The 22,669-nt window shown below is 38.8% G+C and overlaps 1 protein-coding gene across 3 annotated transcripts; it reads left to right on the top strand.

Moving 5' to 3' along the window:
* Positions 1-5,229: 5,229 nt before the first annotated feature.
* On the top strand, positions 5,230-14,759 carry LOC139971486 (putative deoxyribonuclease TATDN3). 3 transcript variants are annotated; one of them, XM_071978009.1, is made up of 9 exons: positions 5,230-5,568; positions 6,257-6,359; positions 6,774-6,806; positions 8,032-8,151; positions 9,064-9,165; positions 9,550-9,659; positions 10,585-10,640; positions 11,397-11,509; positions 12,073-14,759. In XM_071978009.1, the coding sequence occupies exons 2-9, from the start codon at positions 6,294-6,296 to the stop codon at positions 12,289-12,291; spliced, it is 819 nt and encodes a 272-aa protein (XP_071834110.1). In that variant the 5' UTR covers positions 5,230-5,568; positions 6,257-6,293; the 3' UTR covers positions 12,292-14,759. The 3 variants fall into 3 exon arrangements, with proteins under 3 accessions (XP_071834110.1, XP_071834107.1, XP_071834109.1); XM_071978006.1 differs by having other exon boundaries at positions 5,234-5,568; positions 12,067-14,759; XM_071978008.1 differs by having other exon boundaries at positions 5,245-5,568; positions 12,070-14,759.
* The last annotated feature ends 7,910 nt before the right edge of the window (positions 14,760-22,669 follow it).

The following is a 22,669-nucleotide window of genomic DNA, read 5'->3' as shown; positions in this document are numbered from 1 at the left end:
TAGGCTTGATATCTTAATCTTTTTAACAAGTGGAATATAATTTACATATATTTAGCGAAAGATAAATGGACTCTGTGGAATGTTTGGCCTAATTGCTTTGTTTATAAAAATTAAAGTAGGTAATTTATGTTTACGTAAATGTTACGAATATAGAATCGTACACCACCACGGTGATTATACGTGCGCCAGATGAAGAACCCATTCATATAACAACTTTAGCTCTGGCAGTTAGTATAAAAGCCGAATAGAGAAATATTATATAAACTTCATAATGATGAACATGCCTGCAGTGATTAAGATCTTTAAAAATATACCACAGGGGCGGATCCAGGGGGGGGGGGCCCGGGGGGCCCGGGCCCCCCCTTTTTGAAAATCCTATTTTTTTTTTTTTTTTTTTTTTTTTTTTACCGCGCTCGAGGGGCCTGAAATTGCAGACATGAGATCCATATTTTCAGGCTAGGTACATGCTGCTTAGAATACTCGGGAAGTGCCGTTTCCGGCCATCTGGGGGGTTTGTAAAGCCAAAAATTTTCTTGTACGCTCCGCGCCAACCAATGATGGCGCTCCGCTTAGATATTCTTACGTTCAGGCGCGGCTGGACCAGTCAGACCCCCCCCCCCCCTGTCACAAATCCTGCATCCGCCCCTGATATGTCATTGAATATTCCACAAAACAACTTTTTATGTCCACGAAACTGTCGAAACATGATTTTCACTACTGGTAGAGATATAAAATATTGGGAATTCTGAATTTCCTGCAAACATGCGGCTGTGCCTGTTCAATACTCACTACTGTATCGCCTTAAAAAATGATGAGTGGAAATAGTTTCTCCAGGACCGTATCGTATCGTGGGTATCGAGTGCGTCTGATATACGAACGTACGTAGTACGTACGTCTATGATGATATGCACTGTACTGTACTGATAAAAACATAGGTGAATTTCACTCCATGGGAGTGATCACTGAGCACATTCCGGTATAAGAGTGAATTTCCACTCCATTTGAGTAAATCTTAACTCCTAATAGAGTTATATTCACTCATATTAGGAGTGAGGGTTAACTCCAATAGAGTTAAATTTTACTCTTAATTTGAAGTGCGCCGAGTGATCACTCCAATGGAATGAAATCCACTCATTTGTTTTTAGAGTGTTGCTAGATATATGATGAAGAAATTTACATACCAATACATGTTATCGGTCATCGATTGGCACAAAAAGCCAGATTCTGATGACAGCTGCCTCAAGAAACCCAATAAATGGCCTAATAAGCACCGAGCCATCAATGTGGACCATTACCAAAACATCGATGCGTGTTAGTCTTCCACCCCCTTCCTCTAATGCTATTTAAGTCCACATGTGGGCATATCCTGCAAATCTACCGGTAGCCCACAGGGGTTTGAGTTGGGAGAAAGGCCTTGACAGCTTGAAACGACAAATGATGCCAACTTCCCTCAAGTTAAAAGTCTGGCTGAGTTGGCGAGGCCAGTCAGCATGAAAGAGAAAAAACTTTTTTTGCATTTCTGTCACCAAAGTTGCACATCTTTTTGGTTGCTATTTTGCCTCACAGGTGCCATCTCCTGCGATCTGGGGGGTGCTGAAATCTCAAATTTTCTCTGTACGCTCCGCGCCAACCAAGGTGGCGCTCCGCTTAGATAGTAAACTCCGCCCCCCCCCCCACAAGAAAGAACAGCCCCCCATGGCCCCCCACTCAAAAAATCCTAGCTACGCCACTGTGCGTGAAATTTTTTGTAAAATAAATTTGCAAAAAGAGTACACCATTATTCTGATAAAGTGAAGGTGAGAGGGGCACTCTGACTGCATCAATAGTCTCCATCTGGAAGGGGGCATCCAAGATGAAATGGCCTGGAGTAGCCTGGTAAAAAGTAATTTGCATCACCACCTACTCCCCAAAGACGTAAATCCCAGCTCATTGCTCGAAATTCCCAAATTAATATATGCCCGGCAAACCATGAATACATGATTTATTGGAAATAAATTTTACTCCAAACTTTCACGAAAAGTAGCACCAGATTGCACCGAGGACCTCCATATTTTGTGAAATTTTCCCAAAGGGGAGGGGGGCACCCACTCCCCTTAGACCCCTCCCCCAGGACGACGATTACGCATTTCCCATCTGGGCCCCCCCTTCGGCGAAATCCTGGATCCGCCACTGTACCAAAACCTTTTGTTCCGTTTTAGAGATACCATGGTTTAAAAGAAGTCAAGTCCTAGGAACAAGCCATTTACATGCTATGTGAAATCTGTTACTTTTGCCTTGTTTCTTTGTTCGTGTTTTCAAGATGAACGTCAACAGTGTTGTTACTGATAACAATATCAGGTCAGGTAAATCTTCGATATGTAAAACCAAGCATTTGAAAAAAATCTATCTATAGAAACACACATTAAAAAAAATATCGTTATAGTTAAAGAAAGACGTTATAATCCAAGCGTGAGTGGCGCGGTGACGTCATGTGTAGACTTGCTCAAGTCATCAGTCTATAGGGTCTGAAGGAACGTTGCAATCGAGATGTATATATCTCTCTCGCTGGAGAATAATATTTCCTTAGCTAGATGGGAGTCATGTCAATGTGGTTCTCCAGCCTTTTTTTTTACAGAAGGCACTACTATCATATCTGTCCTATGTAATGTGTACTGTTTATAGTTCTCGAAATCCTTGTAACACGATTGCGTGAAAGCACTCACAAGCAGGTATATCCAACAGTGCTTTTCAAATGTACTTATGATACCATATGTGTGTATGTTGTAAACATCCGGGTAACAAGATGCGTTCATTATTGTGTGCAAAGTTTAAGAATGCTTTCGTTTTTGGTTTAAGTTTCAATTTGATCAATCATGGTAAAGGCCCTAAGTTAGATCTTTCTTAATTTAAGTCTAATCACTTGTCAGATGTGACTTTTGTTAAAATATATTTTGTGACTGACATTCAGGGACAAAACAGAAGCAAACTTAAAAAAGATATCTAGATGTGAGTCCGCCCCCTGAGCCTTCGCAAGGGCTTCGCCCCTGGACCCAAGGGGCGCAAGGCGGGCCCGTGGATCCCACCCAAGGCTTTGCGCCAAGGCGCTCGCGGTGTGCGATACACGCACACTCCTTCGGTGTTGTCCATGCTCAGTCACTTATGTCTCCGGGCCCCCTCCCCCACAATTTTCAATTGGAATTGACGCCCCTGATCCAGTCCGTTGCATTGAAACAAATAAAAAACGAACTTCATTCGAGTAATCCAACTCGTAAATATATAATATAATATACAATTTACAAAAACGCGCGTTGGCTCTGGCGTGATGGCATATACGCCAACGGTCAGGTTTAATTTCGTCACGCGGACTTGCTGATCTTCTGAACGACGATCGTCTGGTGCCGAAGTTGATCGATGACGGTATGCAATGATTTCATGATGTATTTCATCTAAAGTCAAGTGCGGAGAACATTTACATCATGCACCATCTGCACCACATGCTTAAGTCTTTTGCAAACAAGCCGAGCGGTCTCTCGTAGATCAACAAATCCGAAGCAAGTGTTATTGGGTGCACGAGAGGGTCGTTACTAGGAAAATGGAACACTGAGCAAAAACCCCTCGTAAGATAATGATTGGATTCATTGTCCAAATTCAAGCAATAAAGATCATGTCGTTAGGAAGAGAAACGCTAATAAAACCCCGACAAATTAGCACGAAGACTGTGGGAAACAACTGCGCGTTTCCCCCACTTCTATAGGCTAAATGGTGTAAGGTCAATAAGGAGTACATATTTACTAGCAAAGAAAAATATCACATTTCAAAAAAATCGTGTTCGAAAGAGGAAGTGCGTTGTTTACAGAGGTGCGTAGCAATCGCTGTTATGCATGCAACATGTGATACAAGAGAAGCAAATCTGTAGAAGCTCAGCTAATGATGCTCAGCTAAGGGTCTGTCTGAGAAATTTGTTTTGATTAGTAATATTTCTGAGCAGTTTATCCATTTGTTTGTGCGAAAAAATATAAGACATAAGCGGGATAACGGTGTCACATTTGAGCCAGTTGATGTCGAATGACTTTGGCCTTATCTAATAGTAATATATACGGGGTTTGTCCAACTCAGAATGGGTAATCTACATGTTTCCATTCTTCAGATAAGGTATAGGTAGAAGGTTTTCACTGTTTTATATTGTTGATTTCAGATGACTCTTGACCTCCAATAAAATCGATAACATGACGCTAACATGATTGAAAAAGGTTTTCGGTGGGGTTCTACAATATTTAAAAAAAAAGTACTTAGCAAGCGCCGTAGAAACGTGATTATGATAACGAAGACAATATCACACTACACTATACTTGACTTCACCGCGCTCATGCCTTATATTGTTAGATAGGCTAATAATGTTGCATAACCGTCGGATCTCATCATGGCCAGCCAGTGTTTGACAAGCAATAGATCGTTTTAATTATGATTACTGGTAAACTATGCCCATTGCAAAAACAAAGAACCAACAGTATATATAGGTACTTCGTAGTTTTAATTCATGCAATATACGAAACGTACAAAAAAGTATTCATCTGCTAAAGCTGCTAAAATGTTGTGGATATCACGTTTGAATTGTGCTAACCCAAAATTGCCTCACGACTGTTGCACCCATACAATAATAAAAGAACTACCTGCAACTTGTTTACAATCGACGTACCACAGAGAAACGTTAAAGAGCTGAATTCGGAGTCGGCTCCAACAATATAGGTCATTCTCACATGTGGTCCTCCCTCACAAAACCTATTGAAAAGTTCAAATTGCAAATCTGACAAGTAGTCCTTTTACAGAGAACTTGATGACATCGAACTAGATGTGAGGCCCGAATAACTAGTGAATATTTGACTTGTGGAATTATTTCCCAAAACGACGGGAAAATTAAGATAGAAGATCTTTGGCTACTCAAACCAAAACGCATATACTGATCATGAATACTAAAAGTTGATAGACAAATTTCACTGAAGTTCACTGAAACTTAACTCACACAAAACACTCACGAAATTTCAGTCACATCGACTCGGAAGAAAAAATTACGAAATGGAATTCAATCAACGCAGTGGCAAAAAGTGGCAGAATCGCACGACCCCTATAGCTCAGCTGAAAGCTTTCAGCTAAAAATGGGGGGGGGGGGGGTCAATCTTATTAAGTAAAAGTTGCTATCAAAATTGTGGACGAGGGAATTTCGGAGAGAAAGAAACCACAAACAAAATGTTTTGCGGTCTCACAGACTTAGAGGCTTAGAGCGAATAATCTAAACTAATTGTGCAATTTTTTTCACACTATTTTCGTGATGACAGGATATTACACAATCCCCAGTTGGTTAGTAAAATTTGGAAATAGCACACGCAGCCCGGTCCGTTCCACTTTTTCAAGTAACGAAGTGAAAGAAAGAAAAAATCACGTTCTACTTATCTGCTGTCATCATTGCATGGAAAAGGTGTACTAATGTTCTCGATCGACTAAATCATACTTGACAGGTCTTCTTTAACGAAATCCTCTAAAACTGCTTTGAGACGGTTAAATAATTACATTACACGATATGTGTTAGATACAGTAAGTTTTCTCCTATTTCTAGTTATTCTTTGTATTGCACTAGTGCTAGTACCAATGACTGCTCTGTTTACTTGGTACATGACTACTATACTGTGGCAACTATGTACCAGTTTCGCGAATATTGTAGCCGTCTGCTACGTACACTACTACTTCAATGTTAAACTAGACCTATCCTTTGACCTAGGCCTATATCTGTTTTGTATCGTCTTCGAAAACACATATTTTATGTAAAGGCTCACAGTATAACATATGTGGAGCGTTCAGGAAGGTTGCAACCCAGTTATAAAGATCAAGTGTTTATGGGCCTAGGGGCCTACTGTTCATGGGGCTACTGTTCATGTTAATGAGTAGGCTGAGGTCCCTCAACTAGTGCAGAGCTATAGTTTATGTTTGATTTAATGCCAGTGAAGCTCTGTTTTAAGGATAGAAATCAAAACATTTGTTACATTATATCATGCATGACAGTTCATTGATAATTTTTGCCAACATTTTTCATAGGAAAGTGACCTCCTATTAACCAAAGTAAGACTATACTAGACATATCATAGTCTACCTTGACAACAAAAATTTGTTTCCTGACTTACAAGTGGGCCACTTGTGAAAATTGTCCATTAAAGCCATATTATTATGCATGCCTTTATAAAACATGGAAAAACCTAATCATGACAGCCTTAATTGTCTCTTTCAGTTTTGTGATCATTTCATTTGAGAAACATTAGACACAGATGCTTGGTAAAATGTCTGGGTTCATTGATTGCCACTGCCATCTTGCATCAACAGACTTCAAAGAGGTATGGTACAATCATCTCATGAAAAATAACCAAGTCCTTCGTCGCTTGTATCTGCATCAAACAACTGACTCACGTATATATTTATCTTAAAATATAGAGAAGATAATAAAAGACAGGGTTATATCTCTCAAAAGTATTATGCAAGTTAAAACACTCCTGTGGTCTGAAGGAAGTGTGTTTTGGATTGTAATAGATCTCTAACATACATCATGCAAATATGTATGTCATATATTTTTTCAGTTACATTGCTATTAGAATTTGATGAGAAAGACATAGCCGTACGCTGAAATTTCACAGAAATTTTGGTTGATGATCCGATGGCCCTTAAAAATTTTGCCCTGATATTACATTTTAGACGTGTAAACTCTGAGAAAGTCTGTCATCTCTTTTATTGCTTTCAATTTTTGTTTTCAGGATATCCATGAAGTTATCTCCAGAGCAAAGAAGGTTTGTTTTCTCTCCATATGTGTTAAACCAGCTGGTTTACACTTGCTACCGTATGTAATGTCCGTTGAGCACTAAGAAAATATAGATCCCCTTATCAGAAGCGACCGTATAGGTTATCGTCATAAACTGTACTGTTAACACTGATATATTACTGTAGCTTAGTAGGAAGAGCCCAGAACTCTTTGAAATCCTGCTGTTTGCCCTCTCAATGTTATATTTTCATGAAGCCCCAGCCAGTTTTCCATGGAGTGTTTGATTTATGCAAAGCAGATTAACAGGTAAAGGCTGCTGTGTTTACCGACTAGTTGTGTCGTTTTGTTTGAACAAGTGGACACTCAGTTTCGGAGAATACAATGAAGTGAGCAGCTTGAGTGAATTTAATGGGGATATTGTTATGGAACAAACATGCAAGCCACTGCTTAAATAGCTACCATCGGTCACATATCAAATACATAATAAATTGGCAGTATTGGGAATCCTTTAAACAGTTTCCAAGAAATACTGACAGATGTCTATGACATAGGTTAGTTCAACTTCTTAATATTGACTAAGTTATTTCTGCACCATCGCTTGTCTTCTTAGCATAGTTGAAAAGAAAATTGTTATTTACTATATAAAAATATATATTTTACTATAAACTTGTTCATTGTATAGTCATTGATTGTATAATGCAAGATATATGCACGTGCTCATTTTAGTGTGTGAGAATACAAAAGAATCTGGAAGATAAATCAAATAACTGAACAGTCCGTTGATTTTTTAACCCATGTATCTGATTTAATGTCCCACTCATGTCATGGTTATAAAAACAAACTTGTTTAATTCTAATAATATGTGAAATATTAATACATGATTTTTATGATACTGTGAAGTGTATACTATGTAGATATTATCAGTAGGTTTTATTTTAGCTTTATTCTAACTATAAACTCTTTATATTATGTGAGGTTTTAGTGACAAACTCTGTAATCACAAAAATACAAAAGTTTGTCAAGCCTTTAAATTCTCAAATGTTTTGCCACATGCTAAAAAAAATGCCAGTGCTTAAAAGAATACTGGCTTGAATCAAGTTTTCACTGGCATTCTCCCAAATTACAACATATATGACACCCCTCCTCTTTAAAATCTTGGACCCACCCTTGTTTACTTGCCATGTTTGCCTTTTAATTACTGACGATCAACGGATTGATCATACTTTCTGTTTTTTTTACTCTGTAAATTACAGACTGGAGTCAGATGTGCCTTGGTGGTCCCTGATTTAAAATATGAATTACCATTAGTCTGCGACCTTGCTAAGACGTATCCTGACTTCATAGCTCCGGCCCTGGGAATCCACCCTGTCCAGGTAAATTAGAGACTAGGAGTGTTTAGAGTGGTGAGCACTGAGCGGACAGGACTATTTTTCTCATGATATTATATTTTCCATAATTTTTGCCCCCTCCGTTTTTGACAGTTATTCAAGGGAGATGGGAGGTCGTACTCATTTAAAGCCTTTCCAATTCCGAGCTTCTCATTTGATCGTTTATATATGCTACTGGTGCTCCCATAGCAACCGGCCCTTTCTGACCTTGGGTCAATCTTATCTTTGCGTTCTGGTTAAAATACCCATGACAGTGTCAATGACTGTAATGCAATAAAAAAATATAAGGCATTATACAACACCTAATTTTATTCCGGCCATTTGATTGGTCAATTGCTCGTCGATTGCATGCAAAATCCGCTCTATTGCACTCTATGAAATAGAACCATGTGTTATACTTTTTTGATAGCACTTTTTTCAATGGTAAGAGAGCAGAGAAAGCTGTCTGTTCAAAACAATCTGTTGCATGAGTGCATTTTACATCCAACTATATCCAAATTTGAAGGTGTTGTATAAAACAAATAATGAATGGTTTCCATTCGTGCAATAGTGCAAATATTTCATTCGTTGAAAGATGTAATTTGTTCCATTCAACTCGGCTGCGCCTTGTTGAATGGAACATTCCATCTTTCAACGAATGAAATATTTGCACTATTGCACGAATGGAAACCATTCATTATTTGTATAATATCAGATGATTATATTGCAGAATAGTTATCCAGTCACCTCTCTCTCTTTCTTTCATAAGCACCATCAGATGTACTTCCCAAGTTACAAGGGAGTGGGGTCCAAACAACTTAGCCTTTAGTTGTTGTCATACATGTGTTTATTAATTATTTGCAGCTCAGTCTTCTTTGTTACAGTCTTTGTCTTTTTTTCTCATTTGCAATATTTCAGGGATCGTCTCCGGATAACTTGAGAAGTGTTTCATGGGATGATTTTGAAGGAGTGACGGAATTAATCACAGAATACAAAGAAAACATTGTCGCCATTGGGGAGGCAAGTTAAAATCTTTCATTCAACTAGTTCCCCATTTCACTTGGAATTGTATGATAATTAATATTATTCATTTGAAGAAAGTGTGAAATATTTCATTGTATTTGTTACACACACACACATAATTGATTGAATGAACATATATATATATTGAGTGAATATATATATATATATATATAATTATCTATATATATAATTTCAACCCCCCCCCCAACCCAAATTGCTTTATTTGAAAAACTACAAAGCAGCAATTTTAGAAGTTTTGTTAATCTTGAAAGAAGAATTCTCACATTTGATTAATAGAATGTTATTTTAGTTGGCATTTATCCTCATAAATGTAACAACTTCCCATCTAAAGATAATCCTTTCCTCTTGTCTTGTTTCCAGATTGGATTAGATTTCACTCCGAGATTTATTAAATCAGACTCAGATAAACAAACTCAAAGGGATATTTTCAAGAAACAGATTCAGTTGGCAAAGAGCCTTAACCTGCCAGTGTAAGTTCATTCATGAATAATAGAAGAAAAAAAAACAGGGATATATTCGGAAAAACAGATACAGCTGGCTAAAAGCCTTTACCTGCCAACTTGTTCAGTCATAGAATCATAGTAACAAGTACAAGCATTTTGCACATGTTGAACTTAAATTAAACTAAAAGTTTTGTATATTGATTCAATATGATCATTTTATGGGAATTAAAAATGTTAAGATCAATGAATTTGTTTGATATTATTAGGTTATTTGAAGGTTTTGATGTGAATTGATTATTCATATGCTATGAGATATGTCTGACACTATTCTAAAATTGTGGAATTTGGAGTATATTTCATAAGTATATACATAAGTTCATAAGTGTATTCATTTATTCATCAGTATATTCATATTCATAATGCAAACTACATACTAATTAAGAAAGAAAAAGGAAAAAATCATATTATTGTGGGTGGTGTAAACTGTCAGCACAAAATTAATGTTGCTTGCGTTTCTGGAAGGAAAGTTCTACTAGAGCATTTAAAAACAGTGCTACAATGGGTTTTACATCCTAACAATGTAACCTTTGTGGTGAAGAGGGGGAGGGTGTGAGACATGGTTCCCCATGAAGGACCCCTGCTTTGCTCACATGAAGTGAATTGCTGTCTCTCTCATACCAAAATTCTCCAAAATTTACCTCCCCTCTACCCCCCCCCCTCCCATCCACACAGCAGATCTCTTCTCCATCAACACATTAAATTGTTTGTGCCACAACTGAGTTTATACACATGAAGCATACCCTATCAAATCAACTCAATAACAACCAATGTTGATCTATTAATGAGTTGATTCTTAGCTTTGAACTAATTAATTTGATTTGCTGTTCACCTATTAAAAAATAAACACAATCGTTTTGATCATATTTTCTTTTCAAATCCTTTAACCGTGTAGTAACGTACATTCACGATCTGCTGGGAGACCTGCCATTGAACTGCTCAAATCAGAAGGTGATTAGAAGCCCGAAACGGTCGTAAATAATGTTTATAACAATCTACCATCTCCTGTTGTTTTGAACCTTAATATCTCTTTGTCATCAAAGGCAATCTGCCAAGGCCTATAAACCAGAATATAACTGGTTCATAAAATTATGGAAATTGATAATTATTAAATATTAACAAATTAACAGGTGATGACAGGGGGGGGAAGTTATTACGGTGAACATCATTGAATGACAGGCTTGAGAGTTGTGTAGGCAAGTCAACATGTCAACTCCATTCGTTAGTATCATTAGTTTTCAGTTCTCCTGCATCAAGTACATACTTCTTATCAGGTGATACAGACTGTGAAAAGCCAAGTTTTTCGTCCCCATTTTGGGAGTCAGAGAAATGACGTTTGATTTAATAATGCTTATATTGACTCTCCATGACACCATATAGGCTCTGCCCTCTGTTTCACTGCTGAAATTTGCATCAAAGATTAGAACTAAAATGTGCAATTATGCACCTCCTACCCCCCCCCCCCTCCCCAAGGTCATTCCAACCTTTAAATGTTACATCAGATACAGTATTTCATCATTAAAAATCCAAAGTTGCCATTTGGTTTTAAATTTTAGCATTTGAGATAACTTTTAGTCTAAAAACTGTCAAAGTATGTACTTTCCGGCACTTTTCTTTCTAAGTATTGGTGTTTCTTTTCTATCCATTGTTAGTGTCCTTTCTAATGTAGTTGAAGGTCTTGTACTTTTTGAAATATTGATCTTTCAGGAGCTGAGATGGTATTACTTCATGCCTTTGATGGTAGGCCTTCGATTGCAATGCAAGGCGTTCAAGCAGGATATTATTTTTCAATACCGCCCTCTATCGTCAGAAGTGAACAGGTGAGAACAAAACACTTTTGACACACACATTGAATTTATGGTAACGTTACATTGTGCGAAAAAAGGGTACCCAAGTTTGCAAGTGAGTGAGCTGGGATACAAAAATGGGATGCAAAAACAGGTCTCTATATTTAGGATAGCTTTTGATGAGTTGTAGATGTAAATCTTGTGCCCACTATATTCATTAACAATTGTCTTTGTGTGAATATATAACCATCAATTTAAATTCCGTTTTATGAAATTCTGGAAGCATTTCTAGCAGAGTATTTTATGTTTTTTTACATCTCAGTGGCATAAACCCATGGTAGGGAAGGGGTGGGTCGGGGGTTGTAAAATGTGCCATCACAAAATGTTGGTGCCCCTCATAAATCCAACAGTGTCCTTTTATCCTTGAATTTGTTGTAGAAGATGACTATGATAACGAAGAAATGGGGGCAGCAGTCACATTTAGAGTTCTAGTTGTGATGGTAAAACTTCTGCAATATACTGCCTGATTCACAGATTCATTTCATGTTGGGAAATAATGCTTCCTTTTTTGTTTGCATCTTTTACACAAGAAGCAGAAACTCGTGAAACAGCTTCCCTTGGAGAAACTTTGCCTGGAAACCGACTCACCGGCACTAGCAGCAGAGAAGCAAACCAGAAACGAACCGTGCAACATCACAATCTGCTGCGACTATATCGCTAAGGTGAAGAACATAACACCAGAGGAGGTACAGAGGGTCACAACTGCCAATGCACTCAAGTTATTCCCAAAACTGGACAAGTTTTTTGATGTTTGAAAGTAAAAATGGCAAACCAAGATTCTTTAAGATATCACAGTGGTGTGAACAAAACTTCACACAGTGAGTAGAACGGTCGACAAGGGACTGCTGAATGACTAGTCATGGGAAGATTGAAAATTGAGCCATCTGCCCAACATTATTAGCCTCGCTCACATATTTGCTGTTAATGGGGCTTTGAGGCCTTCTGGCATACCTGTCTGGAACTGGTGCACTATGGGTCCAAGGCAAAGAACCAGGGTGAGGTGCCAAATACGCTGATTTCTTTGTGGTCATGAAGAATGCTAGTTTGTCCGATATGCCTCTAAGTCCAAGTCCTCAGCACTGCCAGTTGGATCACTGAGTCGATAGCATTATATGCACCAGCCCCCCCCCCCCCCTGTTGAAAGCTGACCATGTCTTTTCTTTTAAGTGAGGGCGCTATTCTAAATTTGAAAGGGTTGCTGAGCTGCATTTGGACCAGCACACCAAGTCCATCTTCCTGTTGACACAACTCATTAGATTCTTGTCAAGTGTCCTGGGCAAAGCATTTGCTATGACACTAAACCATCTTGCAGGGAAAACACCCAGTAGCAAATTTTGAAAAATGATCGTGATTATCAACGAAACTGAGCAACAAACCAACTGGAAATGATAAGACTGGGCCTTACAAGTCTGCAGTAATGTGGAGGTCCATATGAAAAAAAGCAGATCAAGCGTTCCGCGTTCTTCTTTGAACTAGTTGCAAACTTTTGTGGTCTTAATTCTATCTTTTAAGAAAGATCAAAAATATAGTATAATGGGTATTGAAATTCTCTTTAAGCTGTGGTGTACACTTTAACTTGGTACAGAGTGTAGAAACTATAAGATGATGTGGTTAAGCTACACCAACAGTATCTCTTGTACCTTTATATAACTCCACTACTGCCTTCTGGAACACATCGTAGCCCTTCTGGAGTGTTATTCATTCTTGCTTTGATAGATGGGGTGGGTTCGAAGAGATACCAATGTGGAGTGGAGAAATGTAATTTTTCAACACAGTGGTTCTGGAATATCATTTAAGCCTTTTTTCTTCTTTTATATTACATTTGGAGAGGATAACATTAACGTGCAATAAAATAAGTGACAAACAAAGATCATGTTTATTTTAATCACTCTCGTTTGTTTGAAATAAAGGAATGACAACAAGAATAACATTTCATCTAATTTTTTTCTCATGTATTATCTACTTCAATGTTCATAGTTAATATTTTTTATATAAAGTATACTTAAGAAATAGCACCAATGACAGGGCAAAGAAATATCCACACCTGTCATATCTCATTCTTAATTTGTGTTCAAAAATGTGAAACATGTACACAGCAGTTGAGCAAAGAATTACATCAAACCATGATTATACTACATTTATTACAATTTTTAAATAATGTGTAACTAGGTCAACTAAAACCAACCTGCTATAAAATTTTGTTTCAACAAGATAGTTTCAATTTAGTTGCTAGTATGTGTAGTGATATTCATACTACTACTCAATGACATAGCCTAGGTTGTCTCACTGTACATACTAGCAATGACATAGCCTAGGCTGTCTCACTATACATAAGCAAAGACATAGCCTAGGTTGTCTCTCTTTACATGCAATTTAATAGGTAGATACACCAGAAGGAATGAATTTACAGAATACTGGAAGTTTCTTTCATCTTTAGGTGATGACATCACAGAGACAACCTACTATGATGCACTCCCTGAAAGAACCAAGTGTTTAGACTCAATATAGGTTACATTCAATCACCATATTTCGAGTTAGAAACAAGATATTGAGTGTTCGACTAATAGTGTGGAATTTTTTTCCTCTTTTTCAGATAAGTGTTACATAGTCTGCCACTAGAGTATCCCTTTAGTAAGAATGACATTCAATTCATTAATGATCTTTTATTAAAAGTGATGAAAAGTCTTGCAATTTCATGTTGTGTGTGTTGCGACCATAGCACCTCAGCTGCAATACCAACAGGGCCTCAGTATTGCTGTAAACTAATGATAAGAAATCAAATAATGGTCCATAGTTTTCAGTTTTTCAGTCCACAGCTTGCTACCGTTGGTAATTAAACACTAGTGTACAGTCAGTTCATACAGCTGCGGTCAATACCCACAGCACAGTGTACAAATGATACAGCGATGGACATCTCAGGTCCAGCTAAAGATAACAAGGTATCACGTTTCATTACTGTCTGCATTTTGTAGCGACAAGAGGAAAACTTCACTTGCATGAAAGGTAAAGTTAACTTTTTAAAGATGGCTACACCCTATTTGGGGCGAGTCTTCAATGCCTTTAATAGCAATATGGCAGTCAGATAACTTGGACAGAATTACTCTGGCAAAGCAAAAAATGTGAAATCATTGTTTAAGGAGTAAAGACTGCATACGTATGCCCTATTTTTTATAGTAAGTCAAAGCATTTCAGAAACGCTAGCTGGTGATGACTAGATCAAGCATACACATGAGTAGGATTACAAAGGTTTTCGTACAGTATAGTCAGTATTGCGAAGTTCGGCATACTGCGAAGTTCGGACACCCTAAGAAATACACGATTTCACCATGAAAACCTACAGGAAGAGCCAAATTTCACCAAAAAGTACGAAGTACGAAGCTACAGTTATTTTCTCTCCAAAATGACCTGTGTGCAAGAAATTACGTACATATTTGTCAATAAAATGATGAAGATCTATGAAGTCTGTTATAATTACTGAAAGAGCAACTGCGCCACCAATTTTATCACCAGCGCCACACTGTGGGTTGCGAGTCTGAACTTCCCAATACTCTAGCAAAGAAATACCAGTTCCACAATCACGAAGAATCTTCTTGGAAAACAACGTGAAATCAGTTTGCAGGAAAGAAAGTTTGGCCGTGTATCGTACTATAACACAATTCTCCCACCATATGAAGTATATTTTCAGGTGATTTATACCAGAAGATTTAGTTTTGGGGTGTTTTAAGTCTTAAGTGTCCGAACTTCGAAGTCACCATGCTACCAGTCAAACCTGCAGGATTTATACAAAAGAAGGAAAACCAAATGTTTCTGGAATTCATTTACTTACAAGAGAACAGTCATACTTAGGGAACAGGGTCCAAGTATGATAAGCTTTGAGTATGAGCTAAATTAGTATGAATTCTAATGAAAGAAGAAAACTATAAAAAAAAACTGGAGATTATCAGAAAGAGACATTCTCAGTTAGCATGTTTTTTGGTTTTTGGTTTTTTTGAACAACATGTTGTTAAACACTTACAAATGGCTACCTTATCATTTAAGGAGACATTATTGGACATACAAAGTATCAGAAGTTTATGATCTAATCTAGACTGTCCACGTTCACCACCGACTGAATGCATTCGTTGCTGGAATTTACAAACAAGCTGGCCGGGATGTAGAACATCTCTAGCCTTCTGTAAAAGTGTATGGCCACCACATTTCAGTGTCATCGGATGAAAGATAGATCACATTGCTAGATGGCTGTAGGCTGTGAAATCAAATAAAACAAAATACCTTATAAGCATTATAGGATTATTTTTTCTTGGGTAGTGGAGATGAAAAGAAAAGAATTAATGATACAAAACTTAACAGACACCCCACCCCCCACCCCCAAGATTTGTTCATATGAAATTTGACCATTTTAGAAAAGCACAATCTGTCTTTGGCTTCTTTGAGCAACTGAACAAGATTGCTTTGATAAGCCAATGAGGCTTCTTCGCAAGTTCCTGTTTGCAGGAGGACCTAGTAAAATACATACATACATCTGCACGGTGTAACTTGGTCCTAAGCGTAGGCCTACGTTATTCTAGCCTATAAAAAAAAACAGAAGAAGAGTTACAACTTACATGTTCTATCTGGAAAATGCCTTCGTTCTCTGTGTGTTTTGTCATTAACTTGAAAAGTACATCTTGCCTCGCTCTCTGGTTGGTTATTTTTAGGGTTCAATACAGAACTTTTAAACTGATCAGAGTGATGTTTCCTTTCAGTTCTACACCAGTCTTGTTTGCTGCTCAACTCTACAGTACACCAAGATTCTCTGTAATTATTGGCCTCGTAAAGTTTCTGCGGATCAGTTCCTTTGGCGGACATGATTATGGGATTCAAGATATATCACAGGATTTAAAGGAAAACCAACTTCTCCAAACCAGGAAGTTTAAAACAGGTTTTTATGTAAAATTAATGATAGTGAATACAGTCAGTCCAGTTGGTGCGTTGTGGGCCTAAACTCAAGCAAAGATTGTAATTGTATGTAAAGGTAGCTTAGAGTCTTTGTTTGTGTAAGGGCTGGTCAGACCATCTCTCAGTTACTATGGTGATGGTTGAATAAGAACAACATCGTTACTGTACAGGGCACACGTCTATGGCAAGCCATATGGGACAAACACCGCATAATATATCAGACAACAACTGGCATATCTTAGAGCTTTCACAAATAAAATAACGAGTTTCGATAGTTATCACATTGTAGCCTCGCCAGTGCAATAAATGAGATATTGCAAAGTTAGTCTCTATTGACGTACACACAGGCCAAACGTACTTGATCTAGAATTCTAGACAACAGCATGGCTCGTCCAACAGACAAGGAACAGTATTTTAGAGAGTTCTCGCATTTATCGAGGATATATGTACACAGCAAGAGCGGAAATGTCTGTTCGTGTACATTTGAATGAATCCGGGAAATATATTTGATTTAATCACCATATGTATTCGAATTAATGCGCGGATATATTTAAGCCTTATAGTGGGGTTATAATATTTACGCGCATATATTCGAATTAGTACGCGTATATTTTCAAATTAATATGCGGATATATTATGCAGTGTTTTCCTCACATTGCTTGCCATACACGTCTCAATACGTATACTCGCATCATGGTGTCCGTTACAGATTAGCATCAACTAGAATATAGGTGTCGCGGAAGCAGGACACTTCGCCCAACAACCATTTCGCCCAACTGCCATTTCGCCCAACCTTACCATTTCGCCCAACCAGCCTGGTCATTTCGCCCAACCAGCCTGGTCATTTCGCCCAACCAGCCTGGTCATTTCGCCCAACCAATCTGGTCATTTCCCCCAACCTTGATTAAATATGATATTACTAAAGTAAACGTTAGGGAATTGTTAACGTTACGGGATACGAACAGAGTATTAAGAAACTTGAAGTCGTGGTTAAATTGATTACATAAGTATGTGATTACATATGTGGTTACATTGATAAAGTGGTTACATTGATTAAATATAGTAATTCAATAAAACGGACGGGTTTTATATATTTTTCTCAATTTAATAAGGAAACGTTCGGGAATTGTTAGTCAGTAGGATGGATCAGTGTTTTAGGGGTTAGGTTTGATAGGTTTTCATGAAGACCGATTCCCCTGTGTTTGTTATAATAATATAACTTCCATTGTATGCGTAAACGCCTAAAGTAGTGTAATCCTCCCATTATACCCGAAATAACTGCTCAGACTCCGATCGATATCGAGCGGACCTCACTTTTTTATTTACCTATTACGAAGTAACCTAACCCAAAATAAATCAAATTGAACTAGTGGAAGAGAAAAAGTAATATTATTCTGACTGAATATTAGTAAAAATAAGGTTGGGCGAAATGACCAACACGGTTGGGCGAAATGACCATGCTGGTTGGGCGAAATGACTATGATGGTTGGGCGAAATGACCAGGCTGGTTGGGCGAAATGACCAGGCTGGTTGGGCGAAATGACCCGGCTGGTTGGGCGAAATGGCAGTTGGGCGAAATGGTTGTTGGGCGAAGTGACTAGAAAGCGATTAAATATACTACTTCAATATTACGGACAGGTTTTTTTTTTCAATATAATAAGGAAACGTTCGGGAATTGTTAGTCAGTAGGATGGATCAGTGTTTTAGGGGTTAGGTTTGATAGGTTTTTATGAAGACCGATTCCCCTGTGTTTGTATAATAATATAACTTCCATTGTATGCGTAAACGCCTAAAGTAGTGTAATCCTCCCATTATACCCGAAATAACTGCTCAGACTTCGATCGATATCGAGCGGACCTCACTTTTTTTGTTACCTATTACGAAGTAACCTAACCCAAAATAAATCAAATTGAACTAGTGGAATAGAAAAAGTAATATTATTCTGACTGAATATTAGTAAAAATATGGTTGGGTGAAATGACCATGCTGGTTGGGCGAAATGACCAGGCTGGTTGGGCGAAATGACCAGGCTGGTTGGGCGAAATGGCAGTTGGGCGAAATGGCTGTTGGGCGAAGTGACTAGAAAGTGGTGTCGCACCACAATTACTTGTTCCCATTGACTTACACACTAAACTCGTCACATTCCAAGGCCAATAGAGCATATATATATATAGAAGTTTTCAACTGACACGTCCTACCCACCATATGATAGCTAATGGCTTGGGTTATCATAAAACGGCCTTGCCAGCTGTCGCTGCGAAATCTTCTGGTTTCACCCAAGATTTTCTAAAATACCTTAAATCACCTTCAATCCTCCAGATTTTTTTGACCATCAGTAGTTTATTTCATCCTCTTCAACATCCAAGCACCAAAAAGAATGGTGATGACTCAGAAAATGCCAACAAAAAAAATCAATATAGTAGGGCACTTTAAAGCTATTTTCCGACAATAGTTAACCTCTAAGGCGGACGTGCACTACTCTAATTGCGGTGCGATACCTATTATAGCAATGTCGGTGACATTGTTATGGTCACGCCTACTTGAACATTGTGCTGGATTTCTGTGACCCATTCGCAATTAACGTAGCCTAAGATCCATTGACAACACAGCTAGTCCTTTCCAAACATCCCGTTCGAGTGCGAGATTCACTAATGACTACGTACGAACACATCACTTAAGTCAGATGGCCCACCGGAAGCAGGTCACTTCGCCCACAACCATTTCGCCCAACTGCCATTTCGCCCAACCTTACCATTTCGCCCAACCAGCCTGGTCATTTCGCCCAACCAGCCTGGTCATTTCGTCCAACCAGGATTAAATATGATACTTTAGCAGGGGCGGATCCAGGGGGGGCCCGGGGGGCCCGGGCCCCCCCTTTTTGAAAATCCTGATTTTTTTTTTTTTTTGATTTTTTTTTACCGCGTTCGAGGGAAAGTGCCCCATGCGTGATCAGTGGCGTAGCTACGGGGGGCCTGAAATTGCAGACATGAGATCCATATTTTCAGGCTAGGTACATGCTGCTTAGCATACTCGGGAAGTGCCGTTTCCGGCCATCTGGGGGGTTTGTAAAGCCAAAAATTTTCTTGTACGCTCCGCGCAAACCGATGATCGCGCTCCGCTTAGATAGTCTTACGTTCAGGCGCGGCTGGACCAGTCAGACCCCCCCCCCCTGTCACAAATCCTGCATCCGCCCCTGATATGTCATTGAATATTCCACAAAACAACTTTTTATGTCCACGAAACTGTCGAAACATGATTTTCACTACTGGTAGAGATATAAAATATTGGGAATTCTGAATTTCCTGCAAACATGCGGCTGTGCCTGTTCAATACTCACTACTGTATCGCCTTAAAAAATGATGAGTGGAAATAGTTTCTCCAGGACCGTATCGTATCGTGGGTATCGAGTGCGTCTGATATACGAACGTACGTAGCACGTACGTACGTACGTCTATGATGATATGCACTGTACTGTACTGATAAAAACATAGGTGAATTTCACTCCATGGGAGTGATCACTGAGCACATTCCGGTATAAGAGTGAATTTCCACTCCATTGGAGTAAATCTTAACTCCTAATAGAGTTATATTCACTCATATTAGGAGTGAGGGTTAACTCCAATAGAGTTAAATTTTACTCTTAATTTGAAGTGCGCCGAGTGATCACTCCAATGGAATGAAATCCACTCATTTGTTTTTAGAGTGTTGCTAGATATATGAAGAAGAAATTTACATACCAATACATGTTATCGGTCATCGATTGGCACAAAAAGCCAGATTCTGATGACAGCTGCCTCAAGAAACCCAATAAATGGCCTAATAAGCACCGAGCCATCAATGTGGACCATTACCGAAACATCGATGCGTGTTAGTCTTCCACCCCCTTCCTCTAATGCTATTTAAGTCCACATGTGGGCATATCCAGCAAATCTACCGGTAGCCCACAGGGGTTTGAGTTGGGAGAAAGGCCTTGACAGCTTGAAACGACAAATGATGCCAACTTCCCTCAAATTTAAAGTCTGGCTGAGTTGGCAAGGCCAGTCAGCATGAAAGAGAAAAAACTTTTTTTGCATTTCTGTCACCAAAGTTGCACATCATTTTGGTTGCTATTTTGCCTCACAGGTGCCATCTCCTGCGATCTGGGGGGTGCTGAAATCTCAAATTTTCTCTGTACGCTCCGCGCCAACCAAGGTGGCGCTCCGCTTAGATAGTAAACTCCGCCCCCCACAAGAAAGAACAGCCCCCCATGCCCCCCCACTCAAAAAATCCTAGCTACGCCACTGTGCGTGTAATTTTTTGTAAAATAAATTTGCAAAAAGAGTACACCATCATTCTGATAAAGTGAAGGTGAGAGGGGCACTCTGACTGCATCAATAGTCTCCATCTGGAAGGGGGCATCCAAGATGAAATGGCCTGGAGTAGCCTGGTAAAAAGTAGTTTTCATCACCACCTACTCCCCAAAGACGTAAATCCCAGCTCATTGCTCGAAATTGCAAATATATGCCCGGCAAACCATGAATACATGATTTATTGGAAATAAATTTTACTCCAAACTTTCACGAAAAGTAGCACCAGATTGCACCGAGGACCTCCATATTTTGTGAAATTTTCCCAAAGGGGATGGGGCACCCACTCCCCTTAGACCCCTCCCCCAGGACGACGATTAGGCATTTCCCATCTGGGCCCCCCCTTCGGCGAAATCCTGGATCCGCCACTGCTTTAGTAAGGAAGCGTTCGGGAATTTTTAACGTTACGGGATACGAACCGAATATTAAGGAAACTTGAAGTCGTGGTCAAATTGATTACATATGTGATTACATATGTGGTTACATTGATACAGTGGTTACATTGATTAAATATAGTACTTCAATATTACGGATGGGTTATATATATATTTTTTTTTTCAATTTAATAAGGAAACGTTCGGGAATTGTTAGTCGGTAGGATTGATCATGGACGTGTTTTAGGGGTTAGGTTTGATAGGTTTTTATGGAGACCGATTCCCCTTTGTTTGTGTAACATTAAATTAACACTATGTAGAACTAGATAAATGCCTAACTGCTGTGAACAATACCCTTGATTAATGCCTGGCGGACTTGATAAACGCTTGACCGAAGTCATCAAGCATAACAATAGCTGTGGATTAATAAACCAAGTTGAACTAGTGAAATAGAAAAGGTGATATTATTCCACACCGATTCCCCTTTGTTTGTGTAATAATATAACTTCCATTGTATGTAACCGCCTATAGTGTAATCCTCCCATTATACCCGAAATAACTGCTTGGACTCCGATCGATATCGAGCGGACCTCACTTTATTTACCTACCACGAAGTAACATAACCCAAAATAAATCAAATTGAACTAGTGAAATAGAAAAAGTAATATTATTGTGACTGAATATTAATATAAAAAAAAAGGTTGGGCGAAATGACCAGGCTGGTTGGGCGAAATGACCATACTGGTTGGGCGAAATGACCAGGCTGGTTGGGCGAAATGACCAGGCTGGTTGGGCGAAATGACCAGGCTGGTTGGGCGAAATGGCAGTTGGGCGAAATGGTTGTTGGGCGAAGTGACCAGAAAGCGGCCCACCACGTACGGCCTATGAGAAAACTATGCACGTTACACTGACACATAACACTGAAAATTCGAAGGCAAGACAATTCGACGTTTCGCAAAGCCCTTTTACTTTGCACACCAGTCACATGAACATTTCGATGGGGTTAAAAAAGTGGGCAGAGATGGACAAGCTTTATATGTATATATCGTATTATACTTGTTGTCATTTGTGAGATTCGACCGGATAAAAGGATGGTGAAAGTTTGGAAGATCTGTGCATGATTACATGATATTATCTGTTGATTATTTTATTATGATATTATCTGTTGATATCTGTTGCCAATTTATAACGAAGGGCCAAACAATATGTACACAGAATTCTCAGAGATGTTCATGCAATGTGTTGACATTGGACAACCCACAAAGACAAACAATCTACCATAAGTAAGTTTCTGTGACAAGGATGGGAAAAGGAGGTGCTTTAAAGCACGAAATTTCACCAGCAATATTCAAATAGACTTGTAATAGGAGATAGACAATCTGCAATGAAGAGGGGGAAAGATGGAGCAATTTGTTGGATTGTACAACCCCCTCCGCAACCCCCCCCCCCTTCTTTCTCTCTTTTAATACTGCCAA

Source organism: Apostichopus japonicus, chromosome 8 (assembly GCF_037975245.1).
Source record: "Apostichopus japonicus isolate 1M-3 chromosome 8, ASM3797524v1, whole genome shotgun sequence".
NCBI classification, from domain to species: Eukaryota; Metazoa; Echinodermata; class Holothuroidea; order Aspidochirotida; family Stichopodidae; genus Apostichopus; species Apostichopus japonicus.
This window is presented reverse-complemented; position numbering and strand designations above follow the sequence as displayed.